This window comes from Aythya fuligula, chromosome 7, assembly GCF_009819795.1.
Source record: "Aythya fuligula isolate bAytFul2 chromosome 7, bAytFul2.pri, whole genome shotgun sequence".
Lineage (NCBI taxonomy): Eukaryota > Metazoa > Chordata > Aves > Anseriformes > Anatidae > Aythya > Aythya fuligula.
The window spans coordinates 36,180,145-36,200,144 of record NC_045565.1 but is presented as its reverse complement, the minus strand read 5'-3'; the positions used below and the strand labels follow the sequence as shown (position 1 = coordinate 36,200,144).

Sequence of the window (20,000 nt, the reverse complement as noted above, 5' to 3'; positions counted from 1 at the left end):
AGACAGAAACATGAAATTTTTCATTTTTTGTACATGAATCTACCATGTCCAGATATGTGAAGTACTAACATTTTCAAGCAGATTATTTCATATTACCTTAACATAATGTTTTCTAAAAGCCTAAATATAAATGTATTTGTATGTCTGATGAAGCTGCAGGAATGAAAATAAGTGAAAGTTGGTAACAGTTTCGGTCAACTCTTTTCTTTAGTGAATTGAATATAAAAATATAAAGAGAATTTCACAACTTGAAAAAATAAATGGTGGGAATGATGTTTTACACTTATCAAGGAAACATCAAGCCTTGCCTCCTCCTCAGCAGGTTACTTATCAGTGCAATTCAGTTCTGCAAAATATAAGTACAACTTGGTAATGCTGGTTGACTTACACTTTCCCAATTGAACTTTACTGTATTTTCTATTTTTCACTGGAAATAAGGTAACCATGCAGAGATGATACTGAGCCAAGGCTGTCTCTTTCATTTTTTTCTGTAGGCTGAATTTTCCATTTTTCCTGTTGAAGATGGTTATGCACTGAATAGGGCAATCTATGTGACATCGCCAACAGCTCTCACTGGCTCGGGGTTTGGTCATTTATTTATTTGCACTGCACTGGTATGAGTTAGTGCTGCCAATACACCATCCCTTCCACTCAAATATGTTTTTAAATACATATCTATATAAGTCCAGGTGGTCAATGTACCCAGCTTCATGACCTGGCTCCTGCTGTTGCCTTCTAACTCCTTCCTAAGGTTTCCTACCACAATTCTGTACGTCTGCTACCACCACTTGCAAGTCTGGGCAGTCCATGTGCACATGGAAAATACTACAAAGATTTGTACTGCAAAGAGGCTCCTGGTCAGTTTTAAAAAAGAAGCAGCATTTTGGCCATTAGGTTGGCTTGCCCATAGCAAATATGTTTTTTAAAATTCCCTCCTACAAATCTAGGAATTTAAAAATCAAAGGAAAAAAAAAAAAGACACTGTGTCTCATACTCTGTTTTCATATAGTGAAAAAATGTGCATCTGATATCTGGGAAGAAGAGTGAATAGTGAACTTGATAACACAATTGTTTGATAAGAGGCAGAAGTAATTATTTGCCCCATATTCTTCAACTGTCTATCATCCTAGCAAGCTCCAGCCAGCTAGCATATTTCAGATATTGCGTATGGATTTATGTTTATTAGATCATGCTAGAAGAGTCATTTAAAAGTAGGTGCAATTTAGTTTAAAAGGGCAAATAAAGTTACAAGACATACACAGGACTGAAGAAAATTAAAACTATGTAAGGCTCAGATATATGTATGTCTCTATAGATATGTCTCATATCCACAGGCCATCCCTTTAAGAATTACAAGTTAATAAAGATATTAAAATCATGAAAATTTCATTCCCTTTAGTATTTACTGCATTGCTAACACTGGGCAAACATTATTCTAGGAGTCAGAAAACGCTGAAGTTTAAGATGTACTTATGATGTTTATGGTTACATTTTCTATTAATGATCTAAGTTACCTTCACCTTAGTAAAATCATTCATAGGTCATATTAACCCTTTGTATTCTCACCTGTTCTTACCACCTTTATTTCCCATTGTCTCCTGTTCTCCTCAAGGCTGCAAATCACCAAACCATCACATTACATATTTTTTTTTGTTACATAAATGCTTATGGCTGCTCTGGTAGCTGATGCCCCTGAGTGTCCTCCTCCTACTCTTCTGATCATTTTTTTTTGGTCACAGCTTCTCCACTTCAAGCCTTGGAAGCCTCAGACCTATGCTGTTTCTGGAGCTCCTGAAGAGTAGTTTACTCATTCCTTTATTTCATATATATCTATCTACATATATACACCTATAAAGCTGTTATATATAATCATATATTGTTATAATATTATATACCATACACTATATTATATATTATTATTTATATATGTTCATATATTACAATATAAGATATATTATAATATAATACAGGCACATATATTTTAATATATTATATAAATAAATATTTCCCAGCCATTTCTATCGTGCTGAATTTGAGCACAGAGTTGCTATCCTACTATCTATAAACTGGCACCCAAAGTTTGAAACTTTCTGGCTTTACTAGGCAGTATCTCAAAAAGGTAAAGAATTTTTACAATTGTTTTACTAGCTTCAACTTAAAGCAAGGGAAGAGAGATCTTTATTGATCTTAATACTGTAAATGCTTTTCTTATTTTAGTAAACTTCATGTATTGAAAAAGCATTTGGCTAAATTGCACGAGAGAAACATTTACTCTTAGGATATGCTTCACACAGCAATTAGGGTAAGCAGTACAGTCTTTAAAAACACTTTTAAAAAATATAAGTATTCAGGGCATGTTGAATATGATGTCTCAGAAGTAAATCAAATCAACAGCCCTGCGATCTTCAGAAAACTAGTGATTTGAGCATTTCAGCCACCAAAAGGAAAAAAAATACTTTGGTCTTTTCTGACTTACAGACAGAATGAAGAATATCTACTTTTTTATCTTAGCGTTTTATCTTTTATCTTAATTTGCTGCAATTTTTTAAAATAGTTTAGGATGTACAAAAATAACAGTAAAACAAAAGTGCTCCCACTAGTGGCAAGGTGTAAGAGCAAGCGAGATGTTATTAATGGCAGGATTTTCTTTACAGGTACTTTGTGAAGGGAGAGATCCCACGGACACGTGCGGATCCCAGGAGGGACAGGCCGGCATGCAGCAAGGGAGCAAGAGTCTCCCTGTTAGCTGCAGGACAAAGTCCCCTTCCACAGAGAGTGACACAGATTTATGAAAGTAAATAGTTTCTTTAGCTGGTAACTGGTATTTTACAGTGTGCTTCTTTGTCCTGTGGTGGCAACTACACCAGGTTTGCTAGTCTACTGTGCTTTGGTTCGAGTTTCTGAACGAGAAGGCTCCCAGGAAATCACAGGGTAATTATTGATTACAGGCCTGGGCACGGAGCAAAGTCATCTTGAAGGGAGAATGGAGGTACTACCGATGTCTTTGAAGACTCTGCTGCCATTATGTATGAGGTGTTTCATCAGTATCCCTTCTTGGATGAGTAACATGCATTATACACGGGAAATTTCAGCTCCTAAGCTGGTTGGCAAAGCTCACCTCCCTGGTCTCCATCCTCAAATTGTTCCTCCCCTGGCTTTTTCATAGCTTTTTGCTGCCCTCGCTTACAGGCAGCACCGCCTGCAGACCTGCACTCTGGCAGCTCCCTCACACAGCCATGGTAAGCAGCACAGCAGGGTGGCTGAGCTGGGCCACCACAAAACACCTTCACACTGGATCCACACCTCTGGTACAGGGACACAACTGAAGAACTCTGGACTCGAGAAATAAAAGTGTCATTTTGCAAAGCTAAAGGAGCTTGTCCAGCGATGACAGAGGCTGGGCATGGCATGGCACGCAAAGAGCAGGGCCCCAGGGCTGCTGCTTGTCACAGGGCAAAGGAAAACTCTTGTGTGTGTCCAATTTCCTCTGCTCTTGTTGCTCTAATAAGCCATCTGGTCTGGAAACACACAACTGCTCCCTGCTGCAGCGCCCAGTGCTGCAATGCTTTCTGCAGTCTCAACCCGTAAGTTTGTAAGACACAAATAAAGAAAAGTCAGGAAATTCATGACTGGCCAATTTAGCATTTCCTTTACCATTTCATGAACTCACAAATCAAGCAACTCATGCATAGGCTTCAAAACAACAACAAGGTCAATTTTTCTTCTTCATATATAAAGGGGGCTAATGACCATGGTACATTAAGACCAATTAATCACTCTCCATGATAAATGTTCTGTCATTTTCCTAAGGTATAACACCTTGAAGTCACACTGCAGAGAAGTGGGAAAAACCTACTTTTCCCTAGTTCAATGAAATTCTACACTGAGCACTGCCCATGATGCAAATCAATGAAAATTCCAGTTTTCAATTACATTAAAAAAAAAAAAAAAGAAAAAAAAAAAAAGAAAACAGAATTGGCTGCGTATGCTGGAAGGGGACAGCTGGTGAGCTGACAACTTCTGGAGGTGTGGAGAAACCAGCTTTGAACTTTTCATGCCTGCCTCAAGCTGTGCTACAGCACCAGCACCTCAGAGTCAAACTTTACCACTGATGAGTTACAAGGAGGAATGTTTAATTGCATATTTGGAGTGCTTTTAGATGCTTTCCCCCCTTTTAATAGTAATTTAGAGAATTAAAGGCACTTTAGAAAATCTAGGACACGAGATGTGTGGCTGGAACAGTAAGTGTCAGAACTGAGCTTGCCAGTGTGATGGTAATGCACACGCACTTGGCAGCCAAATTATGGCCGCATAATGACACGGTTATTTCATTTTCACAGTCAGCACAGGGATTGTTGGAAGGGGCTCAGTGTCCGATGGATGACTGGTGCTTTGCTTTTCCAGGAGCCCAAAAAAAGAAAGCACACAGCTGAATTTGTTTCGTGTGGCCAACCGCAGGTCCCTCAGCCTGGTTGTGAAGTGTTGAAGGCCTGAAGATATCCTACGCCATAAGATAAGCAAAGCCCTTACTGTCCTCAGATGACACTTCCACAGAAAAAAAATAAAAAAATTAAAGACAGTTTGATCTAAGGACTTCTTAATGAAGAAAGAAAATATCCAATAATCAGCTCTTATCACAAAAGCACTTGATGATGGAACTTGCACAGGCCAGGATCAAAGAACGGTACTGTAAGTGGTCATACTCACTGGGACGGGAGAAAAGATGGGCCAAAGGTTCTGGCGACTCGTTAGAGAGCTGCTGATGAACTGAGACATGTAAGGAAATTGGTGTGAAGAGAAAAGCCTTCACTGCTTTGGATCTTCGTGCTCTCACTTGTGTTTATTCTGCATTTTTAAGTGCCTGGAGAAATGAGTAGGCACTTTCAAATGTAAATGTGAAAAAGTAAATAAATACCAAATTCTTAATTTAGCAGTACTGCAACTCTCACTTACAGAAAAATTGAAGTATACAATTTAAGCCATTATAATGCAGTTTTTACCCTATGTTTCTACTAAATAACTTTTAAAAATAATTTCTTCAAATTTTTTTGACATGTGTTTCCACATTCCTTCCAATATTATTTTCATCTGTTATCTGAAGGTAGCACTAAGAAGAAAATGTAAGAGGATATATACAAACAGCAGCACATCAATGTGACTTGTGTCAATTAGTCCCGGGTTAGCATTTCCATTACGGACGTGCCTCCCCCTGTAAAGCACGCACACCTGGTCTCAGACCAAGCACAAATAACTAAACTAAATTAAAACAACCTGGACCTGTGCATACTACAACGAGAAAAACACTTCAGCCCTCCCCAGTGCAGAACCCACCACAGCCCGCTGTCAGCACAAGGGCAGGACAGCCGCAGCCTCCATGATGCCACTGCTGCCACCATGCTGGAGAGACTCCACGGGGTGCTTGTGCCACCGGCCACCTCCCAAAGCTGCCAGAAAGCCCCTGGCCACCTCCGACAAAGGGGACAGTGCCAGCTGGGTGCCCACACCCGGGGAGGAGGCTGCCCAGAGAAAGGCCAGAGCCCCCCAGCAGGTCGGGCCTGCTGACGGCAGGAACCCCTGAGGAGAAGCAACATCACCATCACAAGACTTCATTAGCCCAGCTGAGAAGAATTCAGTAGCCAAGTTAGAAAAATTAATAAAAGTAGAAGCATTACTTTACATGTTTTGCGGTCTTCTGGTGAGTCATCTGGGAAACAGAACTCCTCTTTTCTAATCAAAGATGGAATGAGCAACGGCAATAACGCCACCAGCTTTGCCCATTCATGTTCATCCCAATCCTAACGTTTTCACAATTCAGCTCTTTAATTTCATCCCAGCTAATAAAAAAATAGTCAGATGGTAATGTAGTCACCCAGAAGATGGGACTTTGTGAAAATTTTGGCAATTCCAACAAATGATATATCATCGTATTGTCAGTGCTTATTCTCCCATATGTTAATTGGATGCTTTCACTAAAAACCTCTAAATAATTATTTTTTTAGTTGATAAAAATGAGAATGTTTGTAAAAATATCAGAGGAAGAAGTGTAGTACACAACTTAAAATTTTAAAAAGTCATCACCAACCCTTCAATTTAAGTCTGAAAGATGTTGCATTGAGAAATTTTCATAATATAGAAGAATTAGTATAGAAATTCACCACTGAAACAAAGGTGCTGTGCAAAGTTCATAAAATTTACAACTCCCATCCTTTGAAAACAAAAGTCTGACTATCTGTAAAACACTGCAGAACAACCACATTTGGTTTTGTTCTGCTCGTTGAAGCTGCCATCGGATATTTAAGAATAAGAAAGTGTAACAGCAGGAAGAAACCTATTATTTATAAGAATTTGGATAAAAACAGTAATTAGCAGTAGACAGAGCTGAGTTTTGTGAATGTGTAGCTATAAAAACAGCTGTTCCTTTCCACATGTAAAACTGGCAATTGTTTTACATGAGTACTTATGTATTGTCCCTATACTTTAAAATACAAATCTATGCAACTATATTTAAAAATTGCCTTTCACCTAGAACCACACACAAAGAAAAAATACACATATTTTATATTTTTAATATAAAGAACAATGCTGTCTTACCTTCTGTAGCAGAGGGTACGAGCCCCTTTCTGGTGCTCTATTATTATGAATATATACATATCATCTAATTCAATTAAAACATAGATCTCAGAAAATGAAAATTTTATTCTCTGTTAAATTATTACATTCATGGAGAGCCAAGAAGCCACTGCAAAATCAGACTTCTGCTTTTATTATTATTATTTTCTTAATTCTGGGGTCTACTTCATTTCATGTGATTGACTCGTTTTACAAGGTCTTCAGGAAAATGTCCATTAAATGGAAAATGGTAAGAAGGAACTTTTCTCATGCCATGCTTTCATCAAAATACATGACCATCGTAACTACTTTGTAATAGCACTTGTCCATTGTCTACAGATATCAAAATATCTGTAGGTATTTTGGGGAATCAAATGTAAAACCAATCAGAAAGATAAGAGCACAGCTCCCCGTGGCACCCAACTCCACGTCTGTTTCTGTAGTGCTGGCTAGCTGACCGCTCACAAGCATCAGCCCCATGATCCTGGCAAGACAACAGTTTAAGGGAGCAGCAACCTTACTGAAAAATGTACCATCATTCAGACGTGCTCATATTCAAACCTCCCAGCCAGCACGTGGCAGGAGCCGAACTGCATCATTTGCACCGCTGTGGCCAAGAAGGAGGGCAAGGGGAGCCAAAAGCATGGTGTTGGGGTGGCACTGACCTTGCTGGAGCAAGGGGTGGTGGAAGGGGGGCACAGGCAGCTGCTCTGTCCTCGCCGGCTCGCAGAAGTAGGCGCGCAGCCAGGCCGTGCACTGCTTCAGCGGCTCCGTCATCCCCTCCGCGCCTTCGCACACCTCGCAGCCCGCCGACGCCTCTGCCCTGCGGACAGAAAGAGAATTGTAAAATTATTAATTATAAAAGTTATAAAAATGAATATTCATACTCCCTGCATTAGCAGAAGAATGAATCATCTCAGAAGCACTCAATCGTGAGTCACAGACTGAAAGTCTTTTTTCTGCTCTGACAAAAGTGGTGATGAGAGTCATAACAGCAGTAACAAAGATTCATCCTCATCACCTCCTGAAATGCAACAATGACACATGGCTGCTTACACCTGCTTAAAAAAAAATAAAGGATCGGCGAGAAGGAAACACCAGATGTAAGTGGGAAACACTGGGGAGCAAGGAGATGAAACCACCCAAGTCCAAGGGGCTGGTAGAGGCCACATCCTCATGCCTCCGTGGAAGTGAGGCTTCTCCACCACATCCCCTACGGGCACAGTCCTGTCTCCCCAGGGACCTTCCCCAGGGAAAGAAGAAAAGGAAACAGATTTCTGCAGAGCCAGCGCTTTCCTCTTCCGCGTTTCCTTCCAGCAACGTTGGCAGGTTTCTGCTTTCCTCCACTTATTGAATTGGAAGGAAGCAATTGAGAACTCATTTGATTTTCAATGGCAGCTCATGCTTTCAGGATACTGAAGAGCAAAGCAAACGAACAGAAAGCACCCGCAAACAAAAATGTCCTTTCTCTCTTGCTGTTTTTTTTTTTCTTCTTTTTTTCTGGAAGAGCAATGCCTGTGTGAGAGCACTGGAAATGTGAACACCAGATTTGCAAATATTCAGACATGTTTCCCAAGCCATATGCCCTTGGTTAGGCAAAACAGCGTCAGTTAAGAGATTGTGGCGCTCTGCTGGTGCTTTACAAGACTGTGGTGTGGTGGGTGCAGAGACCAGTTTTAGCAAACCCATAAGCAAACACAGCCCATTGGCAATGAACCCAAGAGAAACCATGAGAAGAGCAATGAGACAACATCAAAAGCGACTGCCAAAACAGCAACCCCTGCCAGCAATCTTCTAGTACCCTGAATCTTAAATACCACCGATACACCATCCTTTCTGATTTCCTGCTTATTGCATTTTATTTTTATTTTTTTTCCCCATCTGGAAATATAGCCAGACCCCAGAACTGTTTCTCAACAGTATGCTGGTAAAACCCAACAGAATAGTCTTCTGGCTATAGGCTGGATTGTCACAAGGGAGTAGAAAGTAGAGAAAATTGTGGAAATATCAAAATACATGAGATCCTGAAACAGAAGAAAAGCAGAGTATTTCTGCCGTACAGTTATGGGGAAAAATCAAACCAAAACAAATTCCCCAGCATGCTCGAGTGTGCTGCAAGTGAGAGAAAATATTTTGTTAGTTACCTCCTAGCAGAAAGCCTAAGAAAATTAAATGCATCATGTACCACTAATGGCATGAAAGACACCGGGTCTGCTTTTGCCACAAGGCACCTTTGCAAAAAGACCTAACACCTTCAAATGCTTGATCCACAAAAGCTCACGAAGCTGAACACAACAGGACACCCGTGTAATCAGACACCAACCTGCCCTGCCTCTGGATAGGATAAATGATGTGCAGTCGGAAGCTGTTTCAGGGTTTCTCTCAGAAGCAAAACCCTCACTTGTCTGGTGCATGATCAAACGCCCCTGCAATTTCTCCCAGCCCCAACTCATTTTTCTGATTAATTGTTAACCATGGAAGGCCACATAATTACTGATTAGAAAGTGGCATAGAAGAAGAGGGACACAGAGGTGGACAATTAAAATTCTCCAGCAGCACAAGAATATGATGAGTTGATGACTTGGAGTGGAAGAAAAGCAAAACTGCAGAATCAGCTTTGGATCCAGTCTGCTAGAAATTAAACGCAATCCCATTTCTCTTTCCATTTACTTACCAAACTACTCACTTTTTTTATTTTGTATTTTTTTTTAGTGGAGGGGGAGGGGAAAGTAGCCTCAGTTTATGAAACTGATCTCTACTTTATGTTATTTTGCAATGCAATAATTTCTTTGCTAAAAAAAAAGAAAAAGAAGTCTGAGAATCTGTGCATAAACATTTTCACATGAATATCTGTGTGACACAGACCTCAAACCCAAGCTCTCGACACCAAGGATAATCAGTTATTCTGCACATGTACAACACTCAGCAGAATAGGGCTCAGTTTTACTGTGGATTGTTAGAGCTATGACAATATCATAACTACAGAATATAATAATGCCTTTGAAATCTCCAAGACAAGTTGGGAGACTTTTCTGCTCCATTTATCCAGAAGAGCATAGAAAGCACTCAAAACTACAGTAACCTTATGGTTTTCACATCATCTTGCTTCACATACTTGGGAGTCTGGAAGTGATTTGGGCTATAATATCATAATAAAACCAAAAGAATACATCTCCTCGCTGCTTGGCGAGCAGGCAGCCCCCGAGTGGCCTCCCACCACCGTGGCCTGAGGCCTGCACCCAGCACCGCCGGTCTGCCCTGGGTGGGGGGCAGCACCCCCAGGTCGGCGAGGTGCAGTGCTTCTGAAATTGATGCTGTGGGCTTCCCAGGGCTTTGCCTAAAGCCACAAGGCAACCTTCAGGCCTTTAACTCCTTATCGAACACTCAGGAGCAGCGTCAAGGCCCACCACAAGCCCCTCTCTTTGAAAAGACAGGAATTACAGCAGCTGCCTTGCCTATTTGTGTGGCTGGGGGGGCTACAAGAGCCTGCCGTATGCCACAGCACATCCACCCCAACACAAGGATATGTTTTCACCACAATCACATATACTTCTCCCTTCTACCAGGTCTTCCCTGGCACAAAGGTTTGGATGTAAGGCTTAATTGTAATTACCATTTATAAGGAGAGCCCCTTATCGCTGCTGAACATCTCCAGATATTTTTCTGGGAGGTTCTCCCATCACTTCACGTCTTTTCACATCTCCAATCTCCACTTTCTACCACTGTCAGGAAAAGCAAAGCTCTGCAAGAAGAGGTGGCACTTTCTAAGAACGCATTGATCTCTTCTGCTGTAGAATACAAAGTCGATTCACCAACATACATGCTGAAAGGTTCACACTGGCAGAAAGATAAAAAAAAAATCTTCACCTTAACTTTGCTTGGCTAGAAATGCTAACAACTATTCCCGGGAATTTGATGACATTAATAAAGAAAAAGAAAGAACATAACTAATGCATAGGCGTCTTCTACTGGCCCTCCTCCCCCTCCCTTTTCTCCTCCCCATTCTCTTTCCAAAGTTGCATAGCAGTATTCCTTCTACAAACTACCTCGTCATTAAAAATTCAACTTAAAACACCAGCTGCCTTTAAAAGGCTTTTCTGAGGCTTCAAAGCCACACTTTGGTCCGACTAAACCATACGTCTATTTCAAAAAGCACGGCAGAAGTAGTCTCAAAACATTCATAAGAAGAAAAGGAGAGCAGATGAATTACGTTACAGGAAACTTTTCCCCCTCGTGTGAAATTCCTCTTTCGGTGTTAGGCTTCCTGGGAAGGTTGAATGCCCATTCCAAACATTAGTCTTTCATCATGTCAAACATGAAGATGGACAGGAAAAAGTTTGTGTAATGTTAGAGGCAAATGCCCTTCTTACCTTAACTAATTGTGCCTCATCTTTAGCAATGAACAAGAAAAGGGCTCCCTCTTTTCTCCATGCTCCTTGTCTTGGAGAAGGGCACAGGAAGGGACTCACCGACCTACCTGCAGAAAGCTTAAGTCTCAAATCTGTGGTTCAACAATATATGTATATGTATATATATTTTTTTTATATAGGAAAATAAACCAAGCATGTTCATGTAAAAATGAAAAAAAGGAGGGGGGGGGGCAAAAAAAAAAAAAAAAAAAAAGAAGCTATAAGAAATCCAATTCCTTTATTTCTGCCTTGGAGAGTTGCATTACTTTTTCTTAAAAAGCACCGGCACCTTTTTTTTTTTTTTTTTTGCAATGTGGCTAGAATAATGAGAAGCATTTATTTAAATGCAGTAGTGTTATTTAAATCACTCACACTTTCACTGGATTCTTTCACTGAAATTGCTTTCATTACTGAACAGTATTAGCCGCTGTCCGGCTTCTCGAAAAATTCCAAGTGGCGTTTCTTTTTGTATTTTTACCTGGTCATTAAGTAATAACTTTGGCTTATTAAACTGAAAGTTTGTTTGCATTAGTGAGGATGATGTGTGTTCAGTAAGTTAGATGCCCTTTTTTAAAGAAACAAACAAACAAACAAGCAAAACAAATAAACAAAAAAAAAAACAAACATTTTTCTGTTGATGTTAAATGGCTACTCAGCTGCAAATGACTGACTCTTCTACATGGCTTTACTATGTGATGCCTAACTAAAACTACATAGTCTTCGAATAGAAATAACATGATTTTTTCAAGCTATAAAAAGCAGACTAAAATATATATATTTTTTTTTCCTAAAGTTTTGGATCTCTCCCAAGAGAAGATTATTTCAAGGTCAGGAGCAACTGCTGCTGCTGCAGACCTCCAGTCCATGCGTTCAGCTCGTGGTGGTGACAAAGTCCAAGAGCAACATAAGGTCTGTCCCAGCATGGGAACCCACCACAGCCTGGGTGCAGACTTACTGCTCCAGTTTACATGTACAATAGCTATTCCACATCACTCTTACTGAAATCCCATGTATTTATTTCAGTTTCAGCTCTTTTTAAGCCTGACCTCCCCACCTAGGGAAGTCACCAGGCTCTTGCAGCTGAGAGGTGTCCTCCTGAGGTTCCTATCCCAGCCGTGTCTCCTCCATGACTTCTTATAAATTTGCATGTGATGAAATAAAGGAAAATATGGTTTGAGCAAAGGAGGAGAAAGTCAGAAACGCCACCTGTTTCAGTTTAACAGGATCCTTCCAAACCATTTGCCAAGAACTGGAAGTTTCTAGCACGCTTCCAAAATAAACATGTAAGCAGCAAATTGGCTTCAGTATCATTCTAAATATCTTAACCATTATGAAAACCAGAGAAATGCTGTGTTTCATGATGAAAAGCCTCAGTGGGTACCCATCTTCTAAACTGGTAGGATTTTAATTATTTATTTTATTTCTGAGCTCCTTTTTGCCCCTGTCCATCACTTATAAAACTTAACTGAAACATTACATGATGGACCTTGAGTTATATGATTTAAAATAAAGAGAATATATAGCTCTGCTGGCAGTTTCCTCAGGGCAAAGGGAGGAAAACATTATGACAATGTCATATCAACACCCACAACATATTTATATATTTATTTGTATATTTATATTAAAGTTATGTTTCTATTAAATATAATTGATTGGTTGAACATAATATACACTGCTAGCTTCTACTGTCTGTAGCTACACACACCTGAACATCTAATCCACTGATACTTACCTCACCCTCTAGTGGCTTGCCTAAGAAGAAGTTTATGAATGGCTACAAATGCTGAACTAATGAAGATTGCCCTCTATTTCAATTCAGTTAAAATACAGAACAAAAAAGCCTCCCAACTAATACAAAAACTGCAACTCCCTATGAAACTAAACTTCAATCACCAAAGGGCCACTGGCTCATATGGGTAAACTCAGATAATTGCATTATTATATTACTTTAACTACAACACTTCCACTCAGATAACAGCAGGGATAAAAACCTAAAATACAAATAAAAATATAAATAAAAAAAGAAAAAAGAAAAAAAGAAAAAAGATATGGAACGTCTGTTTCTATATGCAACTATCCAATGTCCTATCACAGAAATTTGTTTTTTTGCCAGGCTGTTACAAACTGAATTGTGTTTTGACACTGTGGTACACATGGCACTGAAAATCACAGGATTTGCAATATCCTGTTACATTCAGGTAAGTGAAAAATAATGATATTTGGACACTCAGACACATCCATAGGAGATTTTGTTCATTAACAGAAAACTGTATAGTAAAATATAAATGTATTGTTCCTAATTCAGAAGGATTTGGCTCTTGAAACGATCTGAATGCTGTGAAAGCAATCATCAGCAATCATTTTCCTTTCCCCAAAATTCCCCCAAAAATACAACCACAAAAGGGGAAATGATTATAGAAACCTTCCCAAAACACAGACTTTCACATCAGCAAGACCAAGACTGCTGGACCCAAAGGTGTTCGACGTCAGGGTGACCAAAGCTCGGCCGCCGAGGTCCCGATGGTAATTGAAGCCCAACCGAAACAAGTGTTTTGTGAGTGCACGTAAGGAGCTCCATGCGGCTGTCATGCTAATCTTCTTGTTAAGAGAGAAAGACCAGAGGCCCGTTGCTGTAGCAGGCTGGAACTATAACGAATGGGCTCTGACATGACCCGGCAGCCCTGCTCGGCGGCGAGAGCGCGTGATGCGATCTGACAGCAATTTAGACATGGCTCTCGTGGAGACTGCAGACCTACTTAGCGTCAAACGCCACGGCGAGTGTGGGTGGACTTCGGAATGGCTTTTACCCTCCTGCTAGGGGGGTGGGGGGGAAAAAGAAAGCTTTTTGACATCAGGCGTATGGAGATGATCTTACAGAAGGAATCTGCCCATGGGTGGAGAGGAAAACATTTTTGGGAACATTGCCCAATTACAGTAGAGTCCTGTCATCACCTCGGGGAAGAATTTCTGATGGAGCCATAACCCCTCTATGAGTCGTGTGAGAAACAAAACAGTCCACGGAGCATCTGACAGGACCAGAGAGTCTCTAAGTGACCCGAGAACAGTGAGAAAGAGGGCTCCTTGGGTCATTTTCCCCCCTTGGAAGGTGCCACACTGCAGCCCAAAGACCACACAAGCCTGTGTGCTTGAACACAGACCCTTCTCCCTCATGCCTCTTGCTCTGGATATTGCCCCTCAGGCTCTGGATATTGCCCCTCAGACAGCCCCAAGTACCAACCAAAGCTACGATCCATGCAGGATGCCTCCTGGCAGTGAGCTGCCATGGTTAAACTTTGTCCTAGGCATTAATCAGATGGGGCACATCAGGGGGATCAAGCATCTCCACAGCTTAGGGTCATTAGTATAGTTAATTTTGATGAGTCCCTAAATCACACTGCTGATTCTCTAGCATCTGAACAGTAGCTCTTCTGTGAGTAAATACATACAAAAGGCAAGAGTAAGTTAAAAGTTTATGTTGTTTATGTTTTTTTTTAATGTATTTTCTTAATGTATTTCACATCTGATTAAAGACAACTCTACACATTCATGCATACGAAGTCAAAAGAAACCAGGCATATATAAACAATTGCAATGCCTGAAAAGCAAAGGCTATCCTACTATCTTCCTTATACCTCTACATCTCTGTAGTAGCATTCAAATGGCTGTCTTACCAAATCATTTTTTTCTTTAGTGAAATAGCTGGTGTGTTACTTTTCAAATGGAAGAATCAGTAATAATTAGAACTCAAAAATTAACATTAAAATGAGACTCAGTCATGCAGCATTATTCTTTACATAGATTTAACTGGTGTTTTCAATGAAGCCTTCATTGTGGAAACAAATAAAAATGTATTTTATCAACACCTAAATGTCATTTAAATAGTCTTTCTTTGATAGATGAAGGCTAAAGCCACCCCAAAACTGCGGATGAATTATCTGGTCTCTAATGACTCCAAAACAATTACAGGATGCAGAGCAATCTCGTTAAATTTTATTCAAAAGCTTACTACACTCGTGTTTTCTCTTATTTTTCTATCAATGAAACCCAAGAGGTTTAAGAACAATTCATTATGTATGAGACCCAACTTACAGTGCTTGACTGTTGATTAATAGGAAAGTTTGCTGTATGTACATTTGCAACATTAGATGCATACAATATGCTAACTTATTCTTTCACTGAAGCTAATTATTTACAAAAATGACTACTTGAGACTACAATTTATTAAATGCATGCATCCAGTCTCAATTTGGCCCCAAAAGACAGTCTGGAATGAAGATCTTTTACTTGATGTGACAACTTCTAGAAACAGTGTTATTAATATTGTAAATGTGGCAAATAAAGAGTTCAAATAGCCGTATGCCTGTGTTGCATTTTTCCCCACAACTGAATCAATGAACAAAGCAGCTTTTTAAGCTTGAAATTCACGGGGAAGCTCATTCTTACATAGTTTAATTTAGCTTCTTATAAATGAAGTGTCTATATGACAGTAGCAACAGATTAAAAAAAGGATGAGAGCTGTAATGGAGAGAGACAAAAAAAACACAATTCTTGTTGAACTGTCCCTACTACGGTTCTTTTTAAGACCTGTTAAGAAGAAATTGATGCAGTTATGGAAAGGCATAAGATCTCAGAACTTAGTAAGACATTATTTTTCATACAACCTTTGCAATATTTTCTCCATTCTATTTTTAGTTATTATTAAGGATTAAAATTCTTATGGGTATCATTTAACCTGAAAAAGAAGAACCTGCACACAAAGCTGCAGGTCATATATAAATTTCAAATATACTGATTACCTCTCAAGTAAAATACACAGAAATCCAAGTGGCCTAATCTTTTTTTCTGACTTTTGCAAGTAACGAAGTTTGGGTACCGTATGGAGGTTGTCTATGAAAGTAGTGTGTGCAGCCCATCGTCGTGGCCAGCTGTTGTGCCTGGAAGGATGCTGCCTGCTTATTCTGTGCTACTAGTGTGTACCAGCAAACACTTTAAAGAAGGGAGTGAGACTCCTGTCTTCACATGCCAAGATAAGGAAAATCAATGTCAATGCCCAAAAGACTCAAGTGATAGCACTGAAGGTCATTAAACGCTACTCGCTGCCCTGTACCATTAAAGTTTTGATTGGAATCCTATATAGAGAGACACAGATTTCAAACAAGATCTTGCCCTGGGATACAGCATTGTGAGACCATGGAGGAAACAAAACAATCAGTGAGAGGCAGACTTCTCTAGGAACACAAGAAACAGGTTCAAGGAAAACAATACTACGTGTGGTCTTGGCTTATTTTTCCTGAACATATTTATTGTGTTTCCAAAGAAGTGTATCTCATGGACAAAGATCTATATCAAAACAATGGAAGAGTGCGAAGACAACCACTGGAAAGTTACGGTTCTTCACCCATCTCAATTTTCTGCCCTGTGTTTCAATGCCCAAAGCCCTGATTCATTGCCTACTCAATGCCAGCATCCTACCCTCTCCTTACTGTCCAGTTTCAATTCTCTGCCCTTTTTCTACACTGGTGACCACCCCACCTCCTGCCTATCACCCTCAACTCACCTTCTTCAGGAGATCCATTCCCCTCCATGGGGCTGGTTTTATTCCTTACAAGTTTGTCTCCAAGACATAATGCAAAATAAATGGATGGAAACCTGGACTTTCGGAATAAAACAGAAAGGGAATCAAACTGGTGGCATAACATACCCAGGGCTGGCCCAGGGTGGCCAGAAAAACAGCAACTGCAGGAGAAAACACTGCTCTGGTCATCCTTTCTAAAAGTACAGCATCAGCAAAAGACTAAGCTTTTAACAAATGAATACTTTCCAAAGGCCCAACAGCTTGACCATATTGGAGAACAAAAATGTTCCTAGTATCAGAGTAGCCTCTTCATAAGTATTTTCTGTTTCAAATCAGTGGGTTTGGCAGCAGAACAACTAAAAGATTTGTCAAAAAAAAAAAAAAAAAAAAAAAAAAGAAAAAAAAAAAAAAAAGCCACACACAATTTCTGTGTATCTTCTTACTGGAAAGGATCAACCTGCTCTGAATTGAGAATGGGGGAAATCAATCACATGCCCAAAAGACCCTCCACCAGCAACATTTAAGCAGACATTTCATATGAAATGCTTTAAAGCAAAAAGCAAATATTCTGCAAAGTTATAAGCAGCAGCACACTCTCACCCAGGATGTTAGGCAACATTAAGCATAGGTGATACCATCAGTTCTATCTATAATTAGGTTAAAAGAAAGTCAGTTAATTTTAGCACTTACAAGAAATTGTTACAAAACATTTTTTCCCGTATAAAAGAATTCTCCCATCAGACTTCTGAGGTCGGTTTTATCACAGGCAATTAACTGTGTTAGGGTTGGCTGCTGGGGACCCTTACACCACACACCAGACTTCCTTCGTTTCCCCACTTGGCTCCTCTGGTCCAGGATATTCACCACTGCTTTCCCCACTTTTTGCCTGCTTTGTGCAGCTGCCAGATGGTATCTGAAGTAAATTTTATATTTTTCTACTTATCTAAGACAGATACAATCCTTGTTATGCATGGATCAAAAAAACACACACACAAAAAAAAAAAAAAAAACACCAAAAAAAAAACCACCACCACACTACCCTTAACAAAACGAAGGCAGTTAAAATACACATGACAATCCTTATAATGCTGCTGCAAGAGCAAGGTCTGTGATCTCCAATGGCACACGGGGAAATTGATGGAAGGGAACTCAAGGCAGACTCTAGATGTCCACCTTGACATGTGCTAATGCACGAATTCAAGATGAAAGTGAGCACCACGAATTATAATCAACAGCACCTGCAGATACTCCAGCCTATTAAAATGAATTAAGATACAGATAAATCAGGAAACTCTTAAGAATTCAGCTCATAAAGCCATTTTTCAAACTAACTTCCCAGAGTGGGTCACAGTCTTTGCCCTCTGAGCATCTCCTGTTAGGACTAAACACAGGCTCATCTTATGCCCGGTGTGCGGGATCCCATCAGATGCGCTGCCTGCATGCTGCTGCTGCAAAAAAAATAAAACAAAATAACTATGAAAATAGTTTTGCCATGTCACTGAGGCCCTTCAGATGCTCTTCACACAGAGGCAGCTGTAAGGGTGGAAGCGTGGCAGGACAGGGATCAGACAGGTCCCTGAGGCTAGCCTGGGCCTCCCATGTTACTGTGAGGCTTCCAACACCAGTGCAAAGCAATGGCATTTGGTTATTTATTAAAGCCAGGTATTCATACACCAAAACCACAGAAACATTGCCACTTACTGCAGCTCAGCATCAGACTAAACAACCACGAAACTTATGGAAATCTGGGTTCCTAACAGGCACTCAGCAGCCAAGTTTGATGTCACCGTAGGACAGGACGCTTAGACAATACTGCTAATTCACGGCAGTTAAGACTGCACAGTTAATAAATACACTCTATGTCTTTCTCCAAAGGCTTTTTACAGGGCTTTGGGATTTTGTCTCACTGGCATTGGCAGAACCGTTCCTAAAAGGTCATTACCCGATGAAGAATTTGTTTTGCTGCTTACCAATGATGCCTCAAAACCAGAACTTTCATAGAAATACAACCTTATAACAGCAGGAAAATAAACAAACACAATAATAAAAGGAGTATGGTCCTTCATTTTCATGCTTTAAGGTTTGGTGTATGCCCACCTCCTGTGGGTGCAGACCCCTCGGGGAGCAGGGGCTGGGGACCTGTGCAGGACACATGGAGCACGAAGCAGGACCCAAACCCAGCTGAATATTGCAGCCTTGGCAGCTGGGAGGTTCCTGCTGTGAAATGACCCATGGTAGGAGAAATGGAGACGACCACTGAAGATCCTTCTGGCCAAGATGAGACAAACAAAAGTGTAATTTACATAACTGTGTCTGGAGTTGTGCAGAAATATTCCTGAAGTATGCTTTCTCTCCTTTTGAAGTGGTGAACAGTGCCTGGAGACTGCCGTCCTCCGAGCTTTAGGTGAATCTGCATTACAACCCCATTAGCTTGTGTACTACGCTCATTAATAAATAAGCTTCCCACTTAAGTGCCTTTCTTGTAAATTGGTTTGTTCTGTTCCATATAAATAATATAAGTTTCTCTTATCAAGCAAGGTGGGGTTTTTTTCTTTACCTACAGGCAGCACGTGACACAGGGCACCATGGCAATTTCACCCAAGGAGTGGTTCGTGCAATGAACTTCTTCAAGAGCTCTTTTCGTCGCTATTTACTACAGCAGCTGGAACACGTTCAATAGTTAGCATAGCATAAAATAATGCCTTTAAAAACTGACATAAGTATATTGACCATATGTCGAAAGTAAAAGAAAAAAATACTAAATGGATAGTTATTGTAATTGTGTTTTAAAACACTGAGGTCATATTTAATTTTGAATCCAAGCTCTTACGATGTGCTTTCTGGCAAGGGCAGCATAATAAAAGCTTTAACAGTAGGAAAAAACACGAACATTATTATTGCAAACCTCTTTTCCAGATTACTAATACTGCAATAAACAAACTGAATAAAACTTTAATTATTTGAATCAGAAATACCGTCACTGGCTTGGAAAGCCATAGCCTGGAGCTGAAGGATGGCACCGCTCGGCTCTTCCTGCCTGCACGGCCTCTCCATCCTCCTCACGGCTGGGCTCTGCCCAGCTCTGCAGGTCTGGCCATGGGTTTTGGGCATCCTCACCCTTCCCATGGCTCCAGACATTGTGCCCTGCTCCCCTGCAGACAGAGCAGCCCCTTCCCGGCTGCTGTTAGTGCGGAAAGGCAGCCTGCATCCTCCCACCGTGCTACTCCTGCGCCTCCTGACAGCTCTCGCGGGGCAGCCGTGTCTGCATCTGGCGACAGCCAGGCAGAAAAAGTGCTCTGAATCGGTCTATTTTAAAAATTAGTTTGGCAAACACCTATATCCACGTAGCACGGGATACTTACGCACAAACAAATCAAGAAGTCCCTGCAAAAACAGCCCTGACTATC

At 40.5% G+C, this 20,000-nt stretch overlaps 1 protein-coding gene across 1 annotated transcript in view; it reads right to left on the bottom strand.

Moving 5' to 3' along the window:
• Positions 1-20,000, bottom strand: part of MGMT (O-6-methylguanine-DNA methyltransferase) — a 156,938-nt gene that overhangs the window by 26,870 nt on the left and 110,068 nt on the right. The window contains exon 4 of the mRNA XM_032191580.1: positions 7,275-7,432. Within this exon, the coding sequence (XP_032047471.1) occupies positions 7,275-7,432 (158 nt within the window). The remainder of the gene's footprint in view (positions 1-7,274; positions 7,433-20,000) is intronic.